The 20,088-nt window shown below is 37.4% G+C and overlaps 1 protein-coding gene across 5 annotated transcripts in view; it reads right to left on the reverse strand.

Annotated features, from left to right (window-relative positions):
* The window catches only part of LOC111153236 (dipeptidyl peptidase 8), a 60,887-nt gene extending 41,119 nt beyond the window's left edge, over nt 1–19,768 (reverse strand). For 3 of the 5 annotated variants that reach the window (XR_002640990.1, XM_022512140.1, XM_022512137.1), the window contains exons 1-2: nt 15,117–15,925; nt 11,004–11,116 (exon numbers count right to left, since the gene is read on the reverse strand). Coding sequence is in view for 4 of the 5 variants with exons in the window: in XM_022512140.1 (XP_022367848.1) it covers nt 11,004–11,116; nt 15,117–15,447 (444 nt within the window). In the remaining variant the exon portion in view is untranslated. Of the gene's footprint in view, nt 1–11,003; nt 11,117–15,116; nt 15,926–17,781; nt 19,644–19,677 lie in introns of those variants that run through there. The other 2 variants (XM_022512138.1, XM_022512139.1) reach the window with 2 other exon arrangements.
* Between the last annotated feature and the right edge of the window lie 320 nt (nt 19,769–20,088).

Genomic DNA, 20,088 nt, shown 5'->3' on the forward strand with positions numbered 1-20,088 from the left:
AAGACTATTTGTAATTAATGACTGATGATGATGAGGGGTTTTCCTAAGCTAGAAATATTATTTGATGCAGGTATAAAACTAAAAAAGGAATATAAAGAAAACAAACTGAGTAAGTGCTAACAAAAAAAATTTATATCCACATTTTCCCTATGAGCTCTTAATACTTTGAGTATGATAAATAAGGGAAGCAGACACGGTTTCTATCAAGGATGCCTTACAAAGGAATACAGATGAGTTTACTGGCAGAAATGTATTACTCCAAAACTAAGCTAGCACACTGAAAGTAAACACTTTTCAAGGATGGCAAATACATGTGTGTACTTGTAAACCTAAAATAATGTTGGGTGAGGATAAAAATGAGACAACCTAGAAATCTTGCTAAAAACACACATACTTTTTTGTATTCACTGTATCACTTTTTAATGAATATTTAATTACATGTATATACATTTATACATGTGTGTTAGGCTCCAATAGAAAAAAACCCTGTAAATTCAATGAACATATAGTTTTATTAATTCTGATCCCTTTAAGTATCTCTTAAGACTCTTCTGATTGAAGCCAAAATCAGTTCTGAGAATATGATTGTATTTTAATTTCTCCCCTCTTACTCTCCCTGAATGTCACTGGACTTAGTCTGTACTTAATATGTCTTAATACTTAATAATCAGAACATAAGAAACTTCACAGCTAAGAAATTAACTTTCACAAGAGAACTTGGTAATTATAAATTAACTCGAAATGAATCAAAGACCTCAATGTAAGAGCTAAAACTATAAAATTCACATATAAAAAAAACAGACAAAAATCTGTGTGACCCTGGATCAAACAAAAGTTTCTTAGATATGATGTCAAAAGCACAAGCAATCAAAGAGAAAACAGAATGACTGTACTTTATCAAATTTTAACTGTGTGCATCAAAGAATGTATATTAGTTTCCTAGGGCTGCTATACTACAAACTTGGTGACTGGATACAATAGAAATTTATTCTCTCACAATTCTAAAGGACAGAAGCCCAAAATTAAGAGCTCAGTAGGGTCATGTTTCCTCCAAAGGCTCTAGGGTAGAATACTTCCTTGCCTCTTTCAGCTTCTGGTGGCTCATGGACTCCTTGGTTTATGGCAACATAACTGTAATCTTCAGATGATCTTTACCCCTCTGTGTCTGTTTCAAATTTCCCTCTCCTTTGTCATATAAGAATACCAGTTGGATTGCCTGGGTGGTACAATCAGTTAAGCATCTGACTTCAGGTCAGGCCATGATCTCGGGGTCCTGGATCAAACCCCAAGTCGGGCTCCCTGCTCAGTGGGAAGACTAATTCACCCTCTCCCTGTCCCCTCCCCCAGCTCATGCCCTCTCATTAATAGATAAATAAAATCTGAGGGAAAAAAAAAAAGAATACCAGTTACTGTATTTAGGGCCTACCCTATACTCAGGATTATCTCATCTTGAGATCTTTAATTATATCTGGAAAGACCCTATTTCTTTCTTTTTTTTTTTTTTAAAGATTTTTACATTTACATTTTTACACTTACATTAGATTATTTATTTGACAGATGGAGATCACAAGTAGGTAGAGAAGCAGGCAGACAGAGAGGAGGAAGCAGGCTTCCTGCTGAGCAGAGAGCCTGATGCAGGACTCGATCCCAGGACCCTGGATCATGACCTGAGCCAAAGGCAAAGGCTTTAACCCACTGAGCCACCCAGGCGTCCCTGAAAGACCCTATTTCTAAACAAGGTCACATTCACAAACACCTTTAGTATTCGGACATATTCTTTTGGTGGTAACTAATCAAACAATACAACACATAAGCCATAAAACCCCCAAGCAACCTGAATACAAAATGGGCTAAGAATCTGAACAGACATTGCTCCAAAAACACACAAATAGCCAATAAGCACATGAAAAGATGCTCAATATCACTAATAATTAGGGAAAGGCAAATCAAAACCAGAATGAGATACCACCTCATACTCATTAAGATGGCAACTCTAAAAAGCCAAGAAAAGAATAAGTATTGGTAAAGATGCAGAGAAACTGGAACTCTTGAGCACTGCTAGTGGGAATGTAAAATGGTGTGGTGGCTGTGGAAAATAGTATGGCAAATCTCTCAGAAACATAAAAAACAGCTATATGATCCAGGATTTTCACTTCTGGGTATATACCTAAAAGAACTGAAAGTAGGAACATGAAAATATATTTGTATACCCATGTTCATAGCAGCACTGTTTACAACAGCCAAAATGTGGAAGCAACCCAAGCGACTATTAATGGATGAATGGATAAACAAATACGGTATATACAAACTATGGAATATTATTCATCTTTAAAAAGGATATTCTGACACATACTACAACATGGACAAACCTTAAGTACATTATGCTAAGTAAAATAAGCCAGGTACAAAAGGACAAATATGGTGTGATTCTACTTATACAAGGTTACCTAGAGTAGTTATACTCCTAGGAACAGAAAATAGAATGGTGGTGGCCAGGGCCTAGGTGGAGGGGTAATGGGCAGTTATTATTTAGCTTGTACTGAGTTACAGTTTTGCAAGATGAGAAAGTTCTGTGGATGGATGGTGGTAATGGTTGCACAACAATATGAGTGTACTTAAGGACAATGATGTACATTAATGTATACTTAAAAAGGGTTAAGATGATAAATTTTATATGTATTTCAGCACAATTTTTTTAATGAAAATATAAGAACTTCAGATTAAGGTAAATGATGAACAGAAGAAAAAGGATGTCACAAAAAGCATCTTATCCTCCATAAAGGAGGATAGCAACTGTGGAAAGTAACTGTGTTTAAATGTATAGATCTAAATTAGTGATTATAGTACTAAACACTTGTCAAAGATAATTATGACTGATTTCATACTAATTAAGGACTACTGCAGTTAAAGAAAAAAGCAAAAAGACAACTCACAGAATGGGAGAAAATGTCTGCAAATCACTTATCTGATAAGCACCTGGTATCCAGAATATATAAAAAACGCTTACAACTTAACATTAGAAAGACCCAATTTAAAATGGGCACAGGACACACAGAGACTTCTTCAAAAAAGATATACAAATGGCCAATAAAGACGTGAAAAATGCTCAACATCACTGATCATTAGGGAAATGCAAATTGAATGACAATGAGAGACCTCTTTACACCACTAGGATGGCTATTACCAAAATGACAGACAATAATAAGTATTAGGGAGGATGTAGAAAATTAGGAGCCTTATACACTGGTGGTAGGATAGTAAGATGGTGCAGCTGCTATGGAAAAGCCACTTAGTACTTTCTTAAAAATTTAAACAGTTACCACATGACCCAGCAATTCCATTCCTAGATATATACCCAAGAGAACTGAAAATATAAGTCTACACAAAATCTCATGTATGTTAAAAGCTGTATTATTCATAAAAGCTCAAAAGCCCAAATGACCCAGATACCCATAAACTGATAAATCAAGTGTAGGAGACCCATAAACTGAAATATTATTCAGCCATAAAAAAAAAAGTATTGTTATCTGCTACAATGTGGATGAGTCCAGAAAATTCTGTGCTGAGTGAAGGAAACGAGTCATGAAGGTCCAAATAGTGACTGCATGATTCCATTCATACGAAATGTCCAGGACAGGCAAACCTATCGAGACTTACAGCAGATTAATAGTTGCCTGGGAGTGAGCAGCTAGGTGGATAGGGAGTGTTTCCCTTTGGGATGACAAAATGTTCCAAAATTAGATTGTTATGATAGCTGTACAAATAACTCTACGAATATACTAAAAACCACTGAATTCCATACTGGGGTAAGTGAATTGTATAGTATATGAATCTTATCCTAATTAAGCTTGTAAAAAAAAATAAAAGAATGGAAAAGTACATTCCATGCTAACACTAATCAAAAGAAAGCTAGAGTGGTTGTAATAATATTAAAGTAAATTTCAGGGCACATGGGTGGCTCAGTGGGTTAAAGCCTCTGCCTTCAGCTCAGGTCATGATCTCACAGTCCTGGGATCGAGCCCCACACCGGGCTCTCTGCTCAGCAGGGAGCCTGCTTCCCCCACTCTCTCTGCCTGCCTCTATGCCTACTTGTGCTCTGTCAAATAAATAAATAAAATCTTTAAAAATATATTAAATTTCAGAATAAAAAATATTGCGAGAAACAGTGAGGGTCATCTAGTAACAATAAAGGATTCAATTTATCAGGAAGACATAATCATCCTATCCACTTATGTACTTTATAACATAGCTTCAAAATATATAAAGCAAAAACTAATAGAGCTGCAAGGAGAAACAGTCAAATCTATAATTATGAAGTGGAGATTTCAACAATCTCCCTCAAATAACTGAAAAAACTAAATTAGTAAGGACACAAAATTTGAATACAATAAACTAACTTCATATAATGGTCATTTATAGACCCAGGAACAACAGAACACATATTCTTTCCAAGTAAACACAGAACATTTACCAAGATGGATCATATTCTGAGCCATAAGACAAAACTCAAAAATTGGAAGAGATCCAAGTCATACAAATTATGGTCTCTGAATACCATGGAATTTGGTTAGAAATCAAATCTCTGGAGAATACCCAAATAAGTGGAAACTAAACAGTACACATTTAAATAACTCATGGGGTAAAGGGAAAATAGGAAGTATTTTGAAGTAAATGAAAATGGAAATATGACATATTAAAATGTATGGGCTGTAATTAATTTGGTACCTTAAGAGAAATTTATTACACTACATGCCCATGTAGGAAAAAAAAGAAAGGTCTCCAACTAGTAACCTTAGCCACCACCTTATGAAACCAGAAAAAGAACAAATGAAATCCCAAGTTAGCAGAAGAAAGGTAGTAAAAATGATCAGAGGGTAAAACAATGAAATAGGAAATAGAAATTGACAGAAAAATCAAAGAAACCAAATAGATAGTAACACTAAGACTCATTAGAGAAAAAGAGAGAGAAGGCACAAATTACAAGAAGTATCAGGAGAGAGAGAGGAACATCACACAGATTCTGCAGACACTAAAAAGATTAGGGAATATTATGAAACTGGTACCAATAAATTCAATACCATGATGAAATGGAAATTCTTTAAAAGACACAAAGAACCAAAGCTTACTCAAAAAGAAACAGATAATCTGAACCTGAATAACACTACCTATAATAAATAAACTGAATTTGCAGTTAAAAACTTTTCCACAAAGAAAACTACAGGTCCAGATGGCTTCACTGGTGAATTTGACCAAATTCTTCCACCAAATTAAAAGAACAAATGACTTCCAACTTATTCTGTGGCCAGAATAACACTATTACCAAAATCATACACAATATCGTAAGAAAAGAACTTTATAGACCAATATCCCTCATGAACATATAAAAAAATTTAAACAAAATTATAGCAAATTGAATCCAGCAATACTTAAAAAGGATAATAAATCATAACCAAGGGAGTTTTATCCCAGGATTGCAAGGTTGATTTAACATTCAATAATCAAGTGATGCTTTGTCATACTAACAAATTAAGAAAAAAAAAGAAAACTTTATGATCTTTTCAACAAACATAGAATAAAACATTTAACAAGGGACGCCTGGGGGGCTCAGACAGCTAACCATATGCCTTCAGCTCAGGTCATGATCCCAGGTCTTAGGATCAAGTCCTGCATGGGGCTCCCTGCTTAGCGGGGAGCCTGCTTCTCCCTCTGCCTGCACGTCCCCTGCTTGTGTGCTCTCTTTCTGAAAATAAATAAATAAAATCTTAAAAAATATTTAACAACCTCAGTATCTGTTCCTGATAAAAGTCCTAAGCAAGCTAGAAACAGAAGAGTACTTCCCCAGCCTACCAAAGGGCATTTATGAAAAACCTACAGCTAATAGACTTACTGGCTAAGGACTGACTGACTCCTCCCCTAAGACCAAGAACACAAGAACATCTACTTTCACCATTTGTATTTAACTTTGTACTGGAGGAGTTAGCCAGTACAATAACCCAAGAAAAAGAAATAAAAGGCATCCATATTGGAATGAACTGCCAGTGTTTAGAGACAATATAACTGTTTATATAAAAAAATCTAATGGAGGCTACAAAAATCTAAAGGAACTAGGGGTGCCTGGGTGGCTCAGTGGGTTAAGCCTCTGCCTTCGGCTCAGGTCATGATCTCAGGGTCCTGGGATCTAGGCCGCATTGGGCTCTCTGCTCAGTAGGGAGCCTGCTTCTGCCTCTTCTCTGCCTGCCTCTCTGCCTACTTATGATCTCTGTCAAATAAATAAATACAATCTTTAAAAAAAAATCTAATGGATTAAAAGAGTTTAAATAAGGTTGCAGGATAAGATCAATATACAAAATCACCTGTATTTCTAAATACTGGCAATGAACAACAAGAAACTGAAATTAGAAAATACCATTTACAATAGAATAAAAAAATCTGAAATACTTAAGAGATAATACTTACGAAAGACTATACAAGACCAGTACCATGGATGCTTGGGGATGGGTGGAAGGTGGAGACTACAAAAGGGTACAAGGAAACTTTTGTGGGTAATGACTGAGGTAATGGTTTCACAGGTACATATATAAGCCCAAATCTATCATATTGTATACTTTAATATTTGTAGTTTATTATGTCAATTCTACCTCAACAGAGCTTTAAAAAATGAAACCATGTAAGTACCAGATGAAAACACTGGTGAATTCTTTTATAATTTGGGGGTACAGGAAAACTGTCCTAACAATGACAAGAAGACACAAATTCTAGAAGCAATAAAGATGATAAATTTGATACAAAAATCTTTTTTTTAAAAAAGATTTCATTTATTTATTTGACAGAAATCACAAGTAGGCAGAGAGGCGGCAGGGGGGGTGGGGTGGGGGGGGAATGCAGGCTCCCTGCTGAGCAGAGATTCCCAGTGCAGGGCTCGACCCCAGGACTCTGAGATCATGACCTGAGCCAAAGGCAGAGGCTTAATCCACTGAGCCACCCAGGTGCCCAGATACAAAAATCTTTCACATGGCACACACACACACACACACACACACACACACACACACTAAAATGAGTAAAAATACAAATGACAACCTGGAAAAAATATCTGCCAACCAAATCACAGACAAAAGGTTAATATCCCCAACATATAAAAGGCTCCTAAGAATGAAGAGATCCATCACCCCGTAGAAAAATGGGTTAGAAATATGAATAAACAATACAGAGAGAAAGAAATGCAAGAAACTTTTAACCATATAAAAAGATGATCAATTTTATCTATAACAGAAATACAAATTAAACTATATTGGGGTCCATTTCTATCTAACAAATTGGCAAAAATCGAAATGCTTGATTATATATCATGTTGGAGAACTTGTAGAAAAACAGGTACACTAATATCCTGCTAGTGGAGATTCAAAATGGCACAGTTCCTAATGAGGAAAATTTGATACTCTCTAGTGAAATAACGAAAGCATATACCTTTTGGTCCAGATATTTCATTTCTAAGAATCTAGCTTAAAGGCATACTGGCAAAAATATAAAGAGTTGTATGCTCAGGTGGTTTCACCAGGGTACTATTTGTAAGAGAACAATTGAAAATAACTGAAATGTCCATCAATAGGGAATTGGTTGAAGATGATTAGTCTGCACAACACAATACAGATGTAAAGAGAAATAAAAATTATGTATAGATTCCTATGGAGTGGTCTGAAGGATACAATGTTATTTGAAAACTGCAAGGTAGAAAAAAATGTATATTGTATGTTATTATTTATCTAAGGGGTGATATGAATGTCTATACACTCACATTTTTTCCAAAAAAGGCTAAGCTATTTAAAACTAAAAGCCTATCTAGATGGAAAGGAAAGGAAATAGAGTAGAGGAGACAGGATTTGTTTTGTGGATTTGAATTTGGAATCCTGTAACTATTTTATAAAACAAAATTCAATTAAAAATAAAGGAATTCCACCACTTGAAAACAAAATGAAGCAAATGCACTTCACTATACGGAACCAGTGGCATAACCACATAGAACAATTCTAAGTTACTCTTGTAAGTAATCACAGTGTTGATTTCTTTGTTATTTTTTTCCCCTTTGTTATTTTGAAACTGTTGAGTGTGTAATATGGGGTAAAGCAAATGAGTAATTATGTTGTTGTTTAAACTGGGACCTTTGGCATTAGAGAAAGGAGATTCATATGTACGATAAATGAGGTTGAAGAAAAATCCTGTAGTGTAAAATCTGAATCAGATGTATCAGTCTGAACTTAGAATTTATCTGAATTGATATGGATTCATACTGATACCTACAATTCTAACACACACACACACACACACACACACACACACACACACAATATCTATATATTCCCTAGTGTGTTCAATAAAAAAAGCCCAGAAACAATTACCAACCCAATAATAATGAACGCCCCTAGTACCCAGATCATGGTCTCTTACTACCAATTTCCTCTACAGGAACCAAAGTTCATTGATTTAATATTCAATAATCAGTCACTCAATGACTGACTCCAGGCATGGGAGAGGCAATGTATAAGACGTAACTTCATACTAGCCTAGCATCATACTAGCAAGAACATGTCATAAGGATCTGACATGTCAAGTTGAAGGGGCTGCCACCAGCCAATAATAAGACAACTTGAACAATAAGAATAATTATCAATGTATCAAAAAACATCAAACAAGTTTACTCTATAAGTTTATCAACATACCAAAAAAAAAAACCCAAAACCAAGAAAAACCCAAACACCCCTCCAAAAAACCCTAACTGATCATCTATGGAGGACTGCAGGAAACAAATTATTTGGAAAATGGTAAGTAAAAGGAAAGAATCAAACTTTATCCTGCCTTTTCATTATGAACCACACCTCAGGGTGCATACCTCAGAATAGTGGTTGAACAGTAATTTCTTTTTATAGAATTATTTCAGTTAACAAATAAAGAAGAAAACGATAAAACATCACTGTTTTATAACTCCTAATGAATTAATCAATCATCAAAGGGTGCCATCATCATAAGAAGTAAAATAAGGCTCTATATGCCTCTTGATGGAAGCATACCTTATCTATGAAATATTCTTTCTTCTAAATTATGGCAGAATATATATAACATAAAATTTACCATCTCAGCTATTTTTAAGCAATTCAATAGTGTTAAGTGTACTCATACTGTTGTGTAACCCATCTCTGGAACTTTTTCATTTGGTAAAACTGAAATTCTACACCCAGTAAACAACAACTCCCCATTGTTCTCTTCCCCTAGTCCCTGACAATCACTTTCTACTTTCTATCTCCATGAATCAGACTACTTTAGGTACCTCATGTAAGTGGAATCATAGAGTATTTGTCCTTTTGTGACTGGCTTATTTCACTTATCCTAATATGTTCACGGTTCATCGACATTGTAGTATATGTAGAATTTCCTTCTTTTTTAAGCTGAGTAATACTCCACTGTATGTATATACAACATTTTGTTTATCCATCCATCTGTCCATGGACACTTGGGTAGTCTCCACCTTTTGACTATTGTGAATAATGCTGCTATAAACATGCATGTACAAATATGTTTCAAGACCCTGCTTTCAAAAAAAGCAAACCTGGGTCTGATCAAGTTTCTAAATCTAACTACCTATTCATATTTACAGAAAATACAGGGGACCAAAAAAATAGATCAAATACCACCACTGGATAAACAACCAGTGAAAACAGACATTTCTTTAACAGATTAAGTGCAATGGGAAAAAAAAAAAAAAAAAAGGATGGAGGGTAAATCAATAAATTAAAACAGACCTATTAATCAATTGTAAAATATGAATATTATTTAGATCTTGATTAGTACAAATCAAGTATAAAAATTATAGTTAAAAATCAGGGAAACATGGACATTAGCTGAATATTTCATATGAAGAGAAGATTAACAATTGTGTAAGTTATGATAATGATACTGTGATAATGTCTAAAAAGAATCTGTACCCTTTGACACACACTGATTTATTTAAGAATGAAACAACTTATCTTGCTCAGCTTCAAAATAATCCAAGAGGTACGGCTAGAGACTACGTGGGGGGACTGGCAGGTCTACAATGAAATGCAAATGGCCAGGATTTGATAATTACTGATAATCACGTATGACTCTATTAGTTTGAAATTTTCCATAATAAAAGTTTAAAATAAAATACAACTTTGATTTCTTAATTTCCAAACTGTTCCATGAGGAAACTACCATTATTTTAGTTCTTTCTGTTTTAAAGAAAAGTCATAAGCCTATGGGAAAAACAACAGCCCTGAAAAACAGTTACAGTCAAAATGATTAGTTACCATGGAAATTATTTTTTTAATTCTTAATATCACATTTTGGTTCATTTAACCTAAAACACTGTTTAATAAGGAAATACTCAATGTAAAATAATAAATGAGAACCAAATGGGCAAACAATTACACCCAAATTATTATCTTGTTCTTGGGGTGTTTTCGACTATTTGCTTTTTGTCTAAAGATAAAATATTGAGGGGAAAAAACAATACTAAACAAAAATAACTCTTAAGCTTTGATTCTAGGTAAACTGAATTCTACATTTATAAACAAAAACTGAACTTAGTACCTTTTCTTAACCCTTAAGTTAGCACTGTTACTAAGAATCAGAACTATAAATTCAATTTAAAGATTTAAATAAAAAGCTTTCTAGAAATATAATTACTTTTTTAATATGAACTCTTACCTCAAAATGTGAGAACTATAGAACTAACAAGTTTATGGAAAGAAAGGTGGTAAGACAGGGGGAAGTCAGTTTTAAAAATCAGAATTATAATACCCCTTAGTTTCAGATGTTGAGAATTAAATGGACTTTAACAGTTAGACATTCAAAAATATAAATATACTTTAATTCTTTTTGATTCACATCTATGTCAAGTATAAAACCCCACCTGAATTTCTGCCTCTTAGTAAAGGCAGTATCTGAAAATGTATACCAATCACAGGAATAGCAGTGTTTAATCCTACCTGAAAAAGATCCAAAAGAGGCTTCCAAGAGAGCATTAAGACTGCTGCTCTGTTGATGGTTTTGGGAATTTCAGAATAAAACAGTGTATTTTCTCTGTTCTCACCAGACATAGCTGTAAGAGAAAACAGTCATTTAAAAATTATTTTCAAAAATAGCAATCTACTTCAATTACAGTCTAAGTAAGTACATAAATCTTTTTTTTTTTTTTTTAATTTGTCAGAGAGAGAGCGGGAGAGAGAGCGAGCACAGGCAGACAGAATGGCAGGCAGAGGCAGAGGGAAAAGCAGGCTCCCTGCCGAGCAAGGAGCCCGATGTGGGACTTGATCCCAGGACGCTGGGATCATGACCTGAGCCGAAGGCAGCTGCCTAACCAACTGAGCCACCCAGGCGTCCCGTACATAAATCTTTTTTTAAAAAGATTTATTTATCCATTATTACAGAGAGACAGAGGGCATGAGTGGGGGGAAGGGTAGAGGGAGGAGCAAATCCTCAAGCAGACTCTACACACAGTGTGTGGAGCTCAAAATGTAGCTCAATCCCAGGACCCCAACATGACCTGTGCCGAAATCCACAGTTGGCTGCTTAACCAACTGAGCCACCTAGGCGCCGCATAATGCACTCTACAGGAAGGTTAACAAGTAGGAGATGTACATGCCATTTGTCATGGAAATTTTCTTCAATAAAAACCCAGGTTTCACAGAAAAATGCTCAGGTTTCATTTCAGATCTTGGTCCCTCTCAAAACAAACATAAAAGTGTTCAGATGATATAAGGACAATTGTCATTTTTAGTTTTTTGAAAATTGTTAAGTCTCTTACAAGTTCGCAATAGATTTATGAAATTTCAAATGGGGTGCTTTGTGGCAACAGCAGATGACTAAGTTTCTTTTTTTTCTGAAGCTTTTAAACTACTCATTTAGAAGTATATATAGGTCTAACTGAATTCTAATTTTTCATAAATGTCCTATAACCATAGTCTGTAATAAATTTCAGCTGAAAGTATATTCATTAAAACAATAAAAAACTCTGATATGTGATTTGCTAAAAATCTCTTTGTCCTTTATTGGGGAAGGGGTGAAGTAAAGAGGCCTGTACTAAATAGAAACCAGGCCTATTCTGTGAAATCATGCAGTAATTGAATGTGAATATCACAACAGTGTAGAGTGAGCTACATAAAGAGAAGTAATAGAAACTATGATTATGAAGATGTGAACTGAAGAAAACTTGAAGTAAAACAAAGCCCTTATTCAATAAAAGGTGCTGGAATGGTATCATTTCCAAAAAAACTAGGGAAAGATGAAGGAAGGAGAAAATAAATCACAAAGGAAGAACAAGGAACTCTCTTGGATAGAACTGATCTTCAGCATAGTGTTTCTGATAATGGCAGAGAAGGTAGTCTGTGGAAGGGCATGGTAACTTCCATGTTAGCCCTTGCAGAGGCTGGGGATGAGCCCCCAAATATTCACATCTTCCTTATTTTCCTAAACTGTTCTTAAACTTTCTTAGCTTGTATTGCCTTTGGAGTAAAAGTTAGATAGGAGCTGGAATGCAGTTTAGCATTTGCCTTTGTCTTAAATCTATTCTGTATATTCCAGAGTTACCGTGTTATAGAATTGTCAGGACTGTAGTCACCTATCTACACCACTCATAATTTAACAAAATGTGAACATATCCTCCTTAAGCCTTGTCCTTCTAAGAGTCTTCAGCCCTCAAATACGAAAAAACTGATTCTCATCTATTTTTCAAATGAGAGCTATTCCCCACAATCATTTTAGTTGCCGCAATTAAAACTGCTCCTTGCTCCATAACATCCTCCCTGGCTCTGTACATGCCCAATAAAAACTTCAAGACATTCTAGGTATGCACACATCAGTTCTATGTAAGCACAAAACAAACTTTTCCCATTATTTCTCTTCTGATGACACAATGGAACACACTTTTTGGTGTTCACAATATATGAAAAAATTTTAAAACAAATGGGGTGCCTGGGCAGCCCAGTCAGTTAAGGCCCTGACTGTTGATTTCAGCTCAGATCATGATCTTAGGGTGGTGAGATGGATTCACCCTCAGTGGGGAGGCTGCTTCTCTCCTTCTCCCTCTCCCTCTGCCCCTCCCTCTAATCCCATGCTCTTATCATGCACACACACCTACTCTCTCTCTCAAATAAATAAATAGATCTTAAAAAATTTTTTTTGAACAATGGATTTATAAAGAGAAAAAGTATTAACTTCAGAGGAATATAAAAGACTTGAACAAATGAAAAGGCATACAACTATCTTGAAAAGTTCAATATTTTAAAGATTGTCAACTTTTCCTAACTTCTCCAATAAATACAATGTAATCCGAGACGCCTGGGTGGCTCAGTGGGTTAAGCTGCTGCCTTCGGCTCAGGTCATGATCCTGAGGTCCTCGGATCGAGTCCCGCATCGGGCTCCTTGCTCAGCGGGGAGCCTGCCTCTTGCTCCGCCTCTCTCTCCACCTCTGCCTGCCTCTCTGCCTGCATGTGTGCTTTCTCTCTCTCTTTCTGACAAATAAATAAAATCTTTAAAAAAAAAAAATACAATGTAATCCTACAACAATATAACTAACATCAGGAGAAAGAAGCTATACAAGCTAATTTTAAGTTCTCACAGAAAAACAACCAAACAAAAATAGTCAAGAAAAATGTGATGAAAGGTAACTAGTACTATCAAATAGTAAAACATACAGAGTAAGGGTAATAAAAGTAGCAGCAGCACAGTATTAGTACTTCATTTAATAGAGCAATGTAACCAAACAGGAAGTCCAAAATATATAAAGATTTTAAGAAACATAATCCTGGAGTTGGGAGAGACTTTCTAGTTAGGAAGCCAAAACCTACAGAGAAGTACAAATTTAACTATCAAAAGAAAAAAAAATCACAAAGATTATAAATAAGTCACAGAAAAAGAAATACAAATATTGAGGTGCCTGGGTGTCTGCCTTCGGCTCAGGTCACGATCCCAGGGCCCAGGGATTGAGCCCCATGTTGAGCTCTCGGCTAAGCGGGAAGGCTGCTTCTCCCTCTGCCCCTCTCCCTGCTTGTGTTCCCTCTCTCTCTGTCTCCCTCTCTGTCAAATAAATAAATAAAATCTTTAAAAAAAAAAAAAAAAGAGAGAGAAATATATACAAATGTCTTTTAAACATGTGAAAAGATGCTCAACCTCACCTGAAATTATAGTGATTAACCTTGTTGGAAGGATAATTTCGCAGTATGAACCAAAATTCAGAATATACACACCTTTTATCCCAGCAATTCCACTCTTTGGAATTAGTCCTATATGTAAATTCACAAATTCAAAATGATCCAATACAGTGATTATTTATCGCCTCATCTTTTGCAACAGGATAACAGAAAAACCTAAATGCCCCTTATTAGAAGCATGGTTAAGTAATTATGGCACAATTATATAATGGAATAATCTAAGTTGTTAAGAAAATGCATCTGTACTTACTGACGTGGACTAATGCAGAGTATCCCTAAAAAAATATATACGTAGATGAATGAAATAACTTCGGAAGAAAGGAATAAACCTATTTTTAAAAATGTAATAAACAAAGGGCACCTGGGTGCCTTAGTTGGTTAAGAGGCCAACTCTTGATTCTGGCTCTGGTCATGATCTCAGGGTTGTGAGATTGAGTTCGTCCTTGAGTCTGGACAGGCTCAACGTGGAGTCTTCTTGTCCCTCTCCCTCCCCTTCCGCCCTTCCCCCTGCTCACGCTCTCTTGCACGCTCTCTCGCAGAGTGTGCTCTTTCTCTCTAAAATAAATAAAATCTTTAGGAAAAATTTAATAAAGAAAGAAGTAAGTCAGTGGCATAATATATTTAATTTAGACAGATCTTAAACCTGGAGTGAATAGGCTCAGGAAAAAGACACCCAAACCAACCTTGGTTGAAAAAAATGAGAGCAGCATCGGTTGAGAGTGATTTTATTGTTTGTGTTCTTCATCTGACTGTTCCTAAGGAAAGGCATTTTGTTCCTTTAATGGAACATCATTGATTCATTATTCATTCCCCAAAACTGGGAGTGCCAATTGTATCTAGATTTTGAATTAAGAAAGCATTTCCTTTCAGAAACTATAACTTCATACTCACCAAGGTAATATATCCTGTCTGAATGAGGCCCATCTGGATCATTCCTCTTCACAAACATAAAATCATGCGGTGCCTTAGCCATCATGTAGCCATGATATTTTCTGGTATCAGCAAGGAGCTTTTTAAGCTGACTCCAGGAATATCGCTCAACGTAAAATGGCTCCAATTTAGGCTGATCCTGTGATTCAATATTCTCCTCACAATCTGCAGTTTCAAAGATCTCAACACCCAGCTGTTCTGTTTCCATCGCTGCTGCCATGTTGCATTTTCCTAGAAAAATAAGGCACATGAAGTTGTTCACAGGTCTGCCTTCTTTTATACTAACGGGCATGACAGTCTGATAGTGCTTCCCCCACCAAAGGGGCAAGAAAAAAAAAAAATGCTCTTCAGCACAGTTGCAATGAAACCTAGTAAGAAAAGGAATAGCTCCACCTTCTCTGTGTTCAGTTTAAAAAGGAGATTTTTTTTAAAAATTGAGGTCATGTCTATTTCACTGTGACTATAAATCCCTTTAGGAACTTTTATAAAAGGCTGTCCTTACATATCTCTTGCCAAAAATTCCTTTTTTCTTTCCCACACTGGAAGGAAACAGGCCATATGCCAGTTGGCTGCTATGCTCCATCCAAGAGCATGTCAATAGTGAATCTAAATGTGCTCAAGGAGTGAAGTGTTTTTGCACTTAAAAAAGTAACACGTTTGATAAACACTGACTTCAGTTAACAGAAATAATCACAAGCAATTAGAACAGTAATAAAATTGCAGCAAACAATGTACTTGCAATAAGCTTCCTAGGGCACTTACCAAGATAATGTAAATACTGTTTCTGTTTAAGTGGAACTCCAAACAACAAAAGATAGAACTGAGTAGTACATTTTTCTTTGGTTTCTGCTCTTGCCTAGATATCACTATCTTCTGACTACTTCTGGTGACTATAAATAATTTATGTAACTATTATTTCAAATTATATAACTTTTACTTTCATGATTAAATGGGAGAAAAAAGATACTATCTTCAAGCAGCTTTAATTAGGTGAAGTTTATGCAAAAAGCATTTAATGTTTGGGGCTCCTGGGTGGCTCAGTGGGTTAAAGCCTCTGCCTTCGGCTCAGGTCATGATCCCAGAGTCCTGGGATGGAGCCCCCACATTGGGCTCTCTGCTCCGCAGGGTGCCTGCTTCCTCCTCTCTCTCTCTGCTTGTCTGCCTACTTGTGATCTTTGTCTGTCAAATAAATAAATAAAATCTTTAAAAAAAAAAAAAAGCATTTAATGTTTGTACTACTGATATCTGATAAAAATCTGAACCCAATTTCCCAGTTCAACCCCAGAACAGTGTCAATATTTCATCTACTAATGATGTTTCTTGTCACTTTACAAATTCAGAAAAGGATGTATTTTCTTTTATCTCTTTCAATATTTAAACAATATTTCAGCATTTAAAGCAGTGATGTATCAGAAAAAATAACAAGAACTCTTATGACAAGACACTGTGTGAGATTCTGAAATGCGTTATTTGTGAAACTACCGAAAAGAAGCAACACAAACAAAAATTCTGAAGCAATCTGTGGATTTGGGAGAGAAACAGTTTACATTTATGCAACTACTTCTAGAACAACAATCAACGCATGGTTGCATATTTAATATGTCGTTTTTTAAAGCTCAATTTCCCAGGTTAACAAGAGTCCACAGTAACTACCAACCATAGAGAAAGAGTAATTAGCAGGTGGGAGTTGCGAATTAAGTCCACCAGGCAAGCACTATGGCATGCAAAATGAACTGAACTGTGTGGCTAGGATAGTGTCTTTTTTTATGCTACAGTGAATCATACTATCAGTTTCAATGTAACAGTAGCAAAAGTGACCAGAAAACTCATTCAAGAATTATATTAGGTATCCAACCTGTAACATTACTATAATTGGGCATTTACCTCCAAGGACCAAAATTCAAATAGCTCAGCAGAGAAAAAGTCATTTGGCTCAACTGCTACTTAGCACACGGATAGTAAGTGGCAGTATAGGACATGGGGGCCTGCCCATCTAAAAGCCAATGGGAGGCCTACTTTCTATCAAATATGTCAGTGGATCTAGTTTGATTTCTAACAGAATTAGAGACAACTGAGAGAAAAAGCTATGCAAGCCATGCTCATTATCCTCACCTCCCTATTTGTTAAATTTGGAACTTCATGTCCAAACCACTGCTCACAAGAATAAGGCTAGGGAATAGAACCAGGAAGCTCGGCAGGCAGATTTCACAAGGCTTACTGCCCAGCTTCCCGAGTTACCATCAACTTGACATCTCTCCTATGTCAAAGCTGCATTAGCTCGCACTCAGTAATAGCCAATTACCTGCTCTCCCTAAACTGTACTAGGTCTTTGGACTATTTCTGTCTCTCTCCACACACACATACAAAATTTAACGGTTCAAATGACATTCTACTATTCTGCTTATAGTAAGTGAATATTCCACGTTTTCTAGGATATTTTAGTAATTTACACAAATGTGTAACAAAATCATTTAAGTTCCAGATTTCCATAACACCATATATTCAAATACATTAACAAAGTTCTAATTTCAAAAATTAGAAGAGAATCAGCATACATTTTCAGCACAGTGCATGTATGTCACTGCCCCACCTACCTCTTCACTTAAGGCCCTTCCCTCATGCCTACCTGATTGTATTTTCATCTGCTCAGATCTCTTCCACATTCAAAGAGACCTTTTTTCAAGTGACTCAACTTCAAGCATAGATCCCTCTGCTCATCTTGCTCTCTTCTCACAGGAGTCTTTCCTTTTCTCACCATCCAATCCTGCTCACCAGGATAATGAAATAAGATATAAGGCTGTTGATCATTATTGAAATGGATCATATGAGGCCAAAAAGAGTAAATCTAAAGTCCCAAATAGATATTAACACTAGTATAGAAATATTCTTCTTGGTGTAATATATAATGCCTGAATTATTTTGTATCTGTACTTTAGATTATTAAAATTATATTTTTTTAAAATCCCAGAAATGTATACCCTAAATTTACTCAAAAGGATATCCTAACAATAGTGTAAACCCTGACATCTAGATGTACATTAAAAGGACAATTACGGAAGAACTTTACAAAGTATAAAAGGCACACAAATGTGAGGTTACTCAGGTGGGTATTACAAATCCTCAAAAATGACAGATGATTGATTACTAACATTTATTTCTGTGTGCTTGGTCCTGTTCCTGCTTTTACATTAGTAATACATTTGTATTACTTTACATAATACATATTGAGCTGGTTGGAGACAGAGTAGACTCAGAGAACAACCAAAAGGAACTATAAAACAAGCCATTTTCGTGGAAAGGAAATTAACTTGCATTTAATCATTTTTTTCCTAAGACCAAGAATATGCTATCCATTTTAAGTGCATTCCACTTTTGCTCCTCTCCTTTTTAGCTGTAGTCTGAAAATACTGAATTAGGTAACTTTTCCATAAAAGGAAGCATTAAGTTGTTGGAATTCTGGCTTAGTAAAAGAAAAAAAAAAAAAGGTCTGTGATTACACTTGTTACTTCGTTATCAGCTTTAATTCTGGGCTCTCATAGCCCAAGCAGGTGATGGAGAGAGATGTGGTGAGAAAAGCTCAGGGGCAAATGGAGGGAAGACAGTGGTTATGCTAGCCTAAAAACAATGGACTACGATGTCAAGACACTGTCCCATGCACTAAGCCCCTCACTCAGAGAAGAGCATCTTGGGTTACAGGATAGCTTCAGAACTCCCAAATCTGGACGTACTCAACTGCCATTCTTATTTTTAATCCAAGAGCCAAGCAGTCGTCCAGTTGAACACCCCACGCCTCATTGAAGCCTAGCTATTTCACTCTTCAGGGTCCATAGCTAGTTGAGAGATTCATTATCACTAACTGGGGCAAAGATCTTGAAAGCTATGAATGGGGAAGAAGAGGATAGAGCTAACAGAGAATGTTGAGAATGAGGGGATGCCAAGTCTTAGAAGTCTCAGAAGTGTGTGAGGGGAAAGGTGGGGTGGGAGAAAGAAATGTATCTATCCTGTCCCCCGGGGAGGGGGGGTGAAATAGAATGAGAAGGGGCCGGTGAGCAGGGAGGGAATCGACCTAGAGTGAGGCAGGAGGAAGGAAAAGAACACCGGCTGGGAAATCAGAAAAATCTCAGTCCGAATCCGATCCGCCACAGTCGAACTTGAGGCAGATCCCTTCGGCTCTGCGGGCTTCCGTTTCCTCATCTGCAAGCCCGGGCAATACCCGGCTCCCAACCCCAGCGAGGCTCAATTAAGGTAACGGACGTGGAAGTCCGGAGGCCAGCACCCAGCGTTCAGGGAGCGCCCAGTGAACGTTGGTGGACTCGGAATCTCGGAGCCTCGGCTTCCTCTTCCGGCAAGCGGGGGCCCAGCCACCAGCTCGGACCCGCGCAGGGCGGCGCGCCGGGTAAACCGCAAACCGGGTTAACCCGGAGAGCGCGCCGGGCGGCTCCTCCGTGAGGCGGAGCGGGGCGGCCGGGCTGGGGCCCAGGCCTCGCGGGCGAAGGGGAAGGAGAGGGGGCGGATACTGCACCTTCCCCCCCGGCCCCGCCCGGAGCGTCCCGACGCGTGCTACGGAGCGGGCCTGCGCCGCTTCATGCCGCGCCGCCTCCACTCCCGACCCCGCTGCGGCGGCTTCCTCGGCGACCGAGCCGGTGGTAACCCAGGCGCTGAACACGGCACTTAAAGGCGGCGGCGGCAGCGGCAGCGGCGGCGGCGGCGGCGGCGGCGGCGGCTGCTGCGCTCCGGCACTTCCGGTTCCTCGCGCCCCGCCCTCCGACCAGCCAAGGCTCAGCGGGGCCAAGAAGGGCGCCGCTCCCTGCTGAGTGGGGTGCGTTGCCACAGTGCAGTCTAGTGGCCGGAGGAACGAAGCGTGCGCGGGGCAGGGACAGCAGAGGTCGGGGACCGGTGAAATCCAGAAAGAGGCAGAGACTTGCTAGAAATG

The sequence above is a fragment of the Enhydra lutris genome, unplaced genomic scaffold, assembly GCF_002288905.1.
Source record: "Enhydra lutris kenyoni isolate GAN:26980312 unplaced genomic scaffold, ASM228890v2 scaffoldscaffold31, whole genome shotgun sequence".
NCBI classification, from domain to species: domain Eukaryota; kingdom Metazoa; phylum Chordata; class Mammalia; order Carnivora; family Mustelidae; genus Enhydra; species Enhydra lutris.